Raw genomic sequence first — 7,155 nt, forward strand, 5'->3', positions numbered from 1 at the left:
CAATTTTTAATGATTGTTAGTTATATTCAATTGTTGTAAACATGACTGGGAGAGCATCTAGTTACTCCCGACTGATTGCCGACCCCCATTCTCAGGTTGTTCAGATGATTGCTGTTTTGGATGATATCTTGTCGGGGAAGTACTGTGCGGCGAGATGAATAATAAATTAGGAGTTTGTTTTCATGTTTTGAGAACCTTTGAATAATGTAATAGTTTGGTTTTGGATTTAGTAGCGAACCAGATTGGTCAGGTATTTCCGCCATCTTGACCCTTTTATCAGTATACTCTGATATTTACTTTATATTACGTTTTTCCTTTGTTTTATAATCCGGGTTGTTACATGAGCAGGACCTATATCAGCAGACAACAACTTCGTGCTACTACGAGCAACTTGATTCCCTATCTCAAAAGGCACAGACATAGTATCCACAGCAGGCTCATCATAACGGATCGAATTCTTATCTTTCTTGTTCTGGATTAGGGTGTCAAATTGATAAGAACTTGTACAACTCAAATTATTTTTATCTATTGTAGATGAAGTAGATTTTCTAGCACACCATTTCTCTTCTTCACAATTTTCAGTCATTGTAACATTATTTGAGCCACTGCCTTCTTGACATACCAGCGAAATAGGTCGTTTCCCTTTTTGAATATCATTAGCTTCAAAAGAATCGTCCACCACACACTTACCATTTAAGTTAAAAACATGAAGCTTTTTAACTTCATCCAACTCACGAAGAATATCCTTATTTCAAGGCTCCACCGAGACCAACTCCTCCAGAGTGCAGCGCGCCTCAGGTAACTTATTCAAATTTCTAAGAGCGACAGCTTTACGAAAGAGGGCCTTGGCATGTCGAGGATAAAAATTCAGCACCATCGAGCATAGAATTAATGCCCCATCGAAAGCACGTAATTTAATAGCAGAAGCAGCTAAATTTAAACACAAATAAATTGCTAAGCTTGAAAGAGAGTTTAAATCAAGATCGAACCCATCCTTCAGAACATCACTCAAAAGACGACATGCTTTGTCATAGCAGGCACTCGCCTCGACAAACTGATTTTGTCTAAAAAGATAATTGCCTAAGTCTTTAAATGTATGAATTTTAGAAATGGGGGAAGCATATAAAAGGGAAAAAACAAGATTCAAGCTATCATCATACTTTGACCCGACACAACCATGGAAATAACCAAAGAACTCAAGAAATTCGGCACAAGATGTATGATTCATGAGGTAGTCGATCTAACTGATAGAAAAGGTTTAGAAAAAGCAGCAATTAAACAACACTAACAGAGTACACCTAACAAACACGCAGCAAAACAATATTACTGATATCAAACAAATTGTAAAAGCAAGAAAACTATCCACAAATCATAGAAATTAAATTGAACACAAAGAAACCGTATCACCGATTCGGAAGTGACAAAAGGAGGACGGGAAAACGAGGTAACAGTCGACCGCCACCAAGACTGTAATGCCCGTACCTTTTGGGACCCGCAAATGTACCTTGGGATACGTGAGAGGACCATTGGATAAGATAAGTCCTACTCGAGAGTGAAAGTATGACCGTACACTAGACCAAATGTGACCTGGACTAGACCTAGTGTGGCTGTAATGGACCGAGTAAAGCGTTTACCCGATCGAGTGGGTGTCACTCGATCGAGTGAGTGGCACTCGATCGAGTGAACTCGCACTCGATCGAGTGGCGCTGAATCAGAATACGGGATAAGAAATCTCAAACCCTTATCCATTCTATCTTCTTCTTTCTCACGCCAAATCATCTCCCTTCTCTCTAGAACCCTCACAAACACACTTCCATGGGATTCAAGCTTGATTTGGTGATTTGTTCATCCTCTTCCTTATTTCCTCTTATTTGGTGAGTTAAGATCTATCCTTGTTTGTTTAGTTTAAACCCTAACATTTGGGAGTTTTTGATTTGGGTAACTCGTTAGTAATTAGTATGTGTAATAGTATTACATGGTTTGTTTTGGAATAAGACGGTCTTGCGAGACAGAATCATATGGGATTCGAGTTGCTTGTGAAGAATGCTAAAAGGTAGGTTTATCCTACTCGGTTTCAATATTTTGCGTGCATATTTGTGTGTCTTTCATCATCATTTCATGTGTGAGTCGATTTGGATATCATGTTGGTATTTGAGGAAATTATATCCATAATACACTACTACAAAATGACTCTATTGTAACACAATCCTTGCAACATTTTCTAAAACTGTTGCATGTGAGTCAAAGTCATCAATAATTGTAACACTTGATAGAAAAATGTTGCATTACACCATAAATGGCAACACTTTCAAAGAAGTGTTGCAATTTTCCTGCTAGAGATGCAACACTTTTTGTTAAATGTTGCATATTTTACTAGAATACGCAACACTTATATCCTAATGTTGCTTTACGTCTATATTAAAGCAACACTTATTTGGAAGTGTTGCAGTAAAATCAAGTAATACCTTTTTCCTATGATTGCATTTAGCTAATTAAAATTTAGAAAATGTATTTATTAATGTTCACAATTTTCAGTTAAGATCATTCTAAGTTACTACGCCACTTATAATCGATTTGATAGAGACAAACATAAAAAGAAAGGTTGTCCTGTTAATTTTTATGTTAATGTAATTTTTGACTTGTGAATTAAATTAAATTTAAAGTATAGTAGATGAAATATTAGCAACCACATAAAATTATCATATTCATAAGGAGTAAATATATTGTCACACACAAAAGGAGTACTGGAAATAGAGCTGGCAAGTCTTACCCAACTGAGTGACCCGATCCGTTGACGACCCATAACCCGACACTACCCGATAATTAGTGGCCTGAATCCGACCTGGACCAGGTATTGACCAGATTAAATTGATGATCTGATAATTAATAAGCTTAATATTGATCAAACTGAAAGCTATTTAGTGTTTAATTTGATACATGTGACTTAACAACGAAGTAATTATATCAAATAATGGCCAAAAACTAATTTTAATGGCTAAAAATGGAAATTATGCGATAAAATCGTTAGACACGATTATGATCCGATCCAAATCCAACCCGACCCGATACATCATTTGACCCGAAATGACCTCACCCGATGATAATCCTTCTCAAACCCAACTCGATCAAAAAGGGTAGGCTTACCCAACATGACCCGAACCCGATATATGTCGTTGACCCGATCAAAAACCGATCTGACTTACCCAATTACCCCTCGGAATCTCGCTAACACAATCCAAACTATCTAAGCCCCGTCAACTTCATACTCCATCTCCTCTACTGCCCAGATTACCGGCGCCGTCATCTGCTTGCATGCAACTTGGTTATGTCATTTCCTCCTTGCATCGTCTTGCGATCCATCGGGTTAAAGTTGGTACATCTCTTTTTCGTTCATTTTAATATATTCGAATTATTTTCTTACGAATCTTGACCATATTAAATGGTTTGGATTTCAACTACTTATTTGATTTTCAGTGTATAAGTTGTATATAAGATGAATTGGGGTTGTTTAGTATGAGATTAGGGTTTGTACAAATTTGGGTATTTTTATTAGGTTAAACTTTTGCATTAATTTGTGGTCTTCCTATGAATAACCACTGTAAATGATTATGTTGGGATGGTTGAATTGATGGGAAACTTTTGCTATTTGTGTTTGGAGGAGAAGAAGACGACTTTTCTAAAATTCTTTGTAATATATATTGGAGATTAATTTATCTTTCAGGTTGTATAAAGTCTACATTAAGGAGTTACATGATTGTGAAATTTACCCTTCATCTGTCTTCTGTCACACATGAGTAGCAAATCCAAAACAAGGGGGCTTTTCGATATACAAACATCTCCTTGGCTCACTTGCTTTTGTAGTCTTATTGGCAAAGCTCATATTTTTTATATACATGTATAATTCACACACACTATATAATTATTCTCTGGAATTTGATACGATGACCTAATTTGATTAGCTTCATTGAATTGTAATTATTTCCCTGAAACTTTTATAGACTTGCTTCCACATGCCCATTTGATGACATTACGGAATTGTAGAAGGCTAATTTTAATTTCAAAATGTAAGGTAAAGTATATTGTTTAGCGTTATCGTTATCTTGGATTTTATTCGGTGATCACGTTTTTAGTCTGTTCATGATTGCACGACTACTAAATTGATTGTGGATGATTATGTTTTCAGTTTCCCTTTTTTTTTGAAGGGATGTAAGGGCCGGGACACAGAAGCAATATTCTGCCTGGATAAGGCATTATTGCTGAACTTGGTGTGTCACCCATACATTAGCAGGTATAAGTCTCTTACATTTTAAATGGAAGTTGTGTTTGAAGATATAATTCAACAACCAATTTATGTGCCAAGTTATGTGGAGAATAAATGCAGATGTTTGTGGTAGAAAAACAAAGGCAGCAGTAGTTAATTTCATTTTGATTTCTATAGTAACTAATTTAGTGTAAAACTACTAAAATTAAGACAATTTTTGCGAAATATTTAACATTTGTTTTTTGCATTCAACCTCAGAAGTGCGTAAATTGATCACTCTCATAGTATCATGCAAATCTTTACATTAGTAATTCTTAGTGCTTAAGGTTATTCATGTATTCTCGCATCAAATTTTTTTTGCGTTAATTAAAATGTAGCTATACTTGAGTTTTCTAATAAGCTTGTGTTATAAAATACAACCTGGCAATTGTTCGTGCACTTGCATTCAGAGTTTAGATCTCAGATTTCTACTCTTTTGGCCATTCCTACTCAAATAGATCATTTCTATATAGAATATATTGAATCATTTTGTTGGTCCTTATGTGTCTAGAGCAGAAGCAAAATGTAGCAGAATATGCTCAAAGATTGCTGAACAAGAGGCAATATCATAGTTGAATGCGGTTGAAGTTCTCGAGGTTTTTGTCGATTCCCAACTTATTTTACCTTTTTTTCTCTATACTTGTTTTCACCATTCCCACTTACCCATTTCTTTGCGGAAGGCTGCACTTTTATTATAGTGTATTAGCATTTGTGTTTCAACATTATTTAGTTTTACCACATTTGGATGAACAGATATAAGAGCAGCCGAGCAGGAGCAGACAACAGCAGATGCTCTAAGGAAGGTCAGGGATGCTGATTTGTCAAATTCAAATTGAAGTCAACAGTAGAATGGCAGTCAAATTGAAGTAATTCTATTGTTGTTAGTGATGTGGCTTTGAAATTTATATCACTAAGATTATATCTGTTATTAAGGTTAATTTTTGTATTAGATGGTAGTAGTGATGTAACATCTGTGTAATTGGTTTTTGGTGATTGCTTTAATATAATGCTTACACTTCATAAAAAAAGAAGTGTAATAAACCATGTAATTATGATTTATTGGTGCAATGGAATTATTTGCCTTTTAAAATTTGGTCAATTATTAATAGTAAAAATGTACGAAGGTGTTGCATCTGTTTCGAAAATGTTGCTTTATTCTACATTTAAAATGTTGCGTTTGAGTAAAAAAGTGTTGCCTTTTCAATAACAGAAGTGTTGCAATTGCTTATATAAGTGTTGCTCGAAAAAGTGTTGCATAATAAAAACGCTTGCAACACTTTGTAAAAGTGTTGCTTTTATTCTTAAAGTGTTGCACTAAATGTTGCATTAAGCTATTGCAACGGAGCTTTAGGCAGCACATTCAAAAGTGTTGCCTAAAGTATAAGGCAACATTTATAAGACATTTTGCAATATTTTCGTGGTGTTGCAATAGCCTTATTTTGTAGTAGTGATATGTTGAGATTGAGTTCATGATGAGTCGTATAATTGGTGTTGTATTACATTTTCCATGTGTGATTATTATTGTGTTGTATTGGAGGTCGTTAGTAGTGGTACTTGGTTTTTGAGGAGTCGTAGGACGGTTGGGAGACCATTTTACGCTTGAGCCGCCTCTTGGAGCTTATCACTCCAAGCGGGATGTGCATATTAATGACTTGAGTACGGAGGGACACATGTGGGTAAGACACGACGTCTGGCAGGGGATCCGGTTGGCTTCCGGACCCGATACGTCTGGGCGTGTCCCGGGACCTTTGTGTGAGGTGTGCTGTCGTGGGGCGTGTCCCTGGCACCGGTGGTTATGGGCACGTCTGGGCGTGTTCCGGTACATGGTAATTGTATCTCATTTACATCTTTGGCATGTTGCATGTTTATTTATCATTTTGTGTCTCGTATTGAATTATTGAAACTGACGTGTTGTGTGTCTATGTAATTGTCACCTATTTTCGGGATGGCCCGTGTCGATCCATATGATATTTCCGAAAATATAGGGAGCAGGTTGAGTACAGGTTGAGTTGGTGTCACGTGGGAGACGGGACGAGCCTTGGACTTGGAGCCGAGTGTCATCTCATTAGAATAGTATAGTAGTCATGAGTTGTATCATTTATTTCATTTATTCATGTATGGTTATGTAATCCACTAAATACTTTTTTATATCAATTGTTTCTTAATTGCAACTCCGATTTCACCGTCTCGGAAAACCGAGATGGTAACATCTCCCAATTAACTTGGTCGGGTAAGAAGGGAGTGTTACAAAGACGGAACCTGGACTGACAACCACTGAAACCCTTTCGAAATATGGAAGCTTGGAGCTTCTCGCCGGCGACTTGAAGGGAGCTGCTGAGGCCGCCGGCGAGAAACGAAGAAAAGATGGTGGTGGTGTTCGGGTTTAGGCGGTTAGAGTTTTGGGAAATTGATTTGGTTTTTTTTTTCTTTTGATCGCCTGGTAGATTGCTTTGAGTTATTTATGTGAAAACGTTTTGGGGTGAATAATGGAACGATTTTACTCCGTGGACTTCAATGATTGGAAACCCTAGAGCATCCGCAAAAGGAGAGAAATAGCTTCCCCTTTTGCCTTGTCTTTCCTCAAATGAGCATCCTCATTGTTGCACCAACCTCCCCATTATTTGGGGCTCCACTGTTTTTAGGGGAGGTCTCCAAAAAAAAAAAGTAAGGCAATTTGTGTTACTTTTGGGGATGTTCCCAAATGTTTGTGGTGAATTGGGGAACCCCATTGTTGTATAAATGTAGTTATGAAATGGGAGGGTAAATGAAAAAGTTAGTGGAAAATAAGGTGGACAAATAAGAGAAAGAAATCAATATATCTATCTATATTAATAAAGGAAGCTTTTTTCGAGCGA

The 7,155-nt window shown here is 36.7% G+C and overlaps 1 protein-coding gene and 1 long non-coding RNA gene across 3 annotated transcripts; one reads left to right on the forward strand and one right to left on the reverse strand.

Annotated features, from left to right (window-relative positions):
* Nucleotides 1–751: 751 nt before the first annotated feature.
* LOC141589824 (uncharacterized) lies at nucleotides 752–1,228 on the reverse strand. The gene has a single exon (XM_074410447.1). The coding sequence runs from the start codon at nucleotides 1,226–1,228 to the stop codon at nucleotides 752–754; it is 477 nt and encodes a 158-aa protein (XP_074266548.1).
* Nucleotides 1,229–3,159: 1,931 nt separating this feature from the next.
* LOC141590933 (uncharacterized) lies at nucleotides 3,160–5,390 on the forward strand. Of its 2 annotated transcripts, none has more exons than XR_012520551.1 (4): nucleotides 3,160–3,373; nucleotides 3,999–4,288; nucleotides 4,812–4,896; nucleotides 5,054–5,390. It is a non-coding gene; the product is annotated as an uncharacterized LOC141590933 (long non-coding RNA). The 2 variants fall into 2 exon arrangements; XR_012520552.1 differs by having other exon boundaries at nucleotides 4,817–4,896.
* The last annotated feature ends 1,765 nt before the right edge of the window (nucleotides 5,391–7,155 follow it).

Source organism: Silene latifolia, chromosome 7, assembly GCF_048544455.1.
Source record: "Silene latifolia isolate original U9 population chromosome 7, ASM4854445v1, whole genome shotgun sequence".
In the NCBI taxonomy this organism is placed as follows: Eukaryota; Viridiplantae; Streptophyta; class Magnoliopsida; order Caryophyllales; family Caryophyllaceae; genus Silene; species Silene latifolia.

What these genes read in the sequence shown, in the direction of transcription:
- LOC141589824 (XM_074410447.1), bottom strand. Translation starts at nt 1,228, where the DNA reads ATGAATCATACATCTTGTGCCGAATTTCTTGAGTTCTTTGGTTATTTC.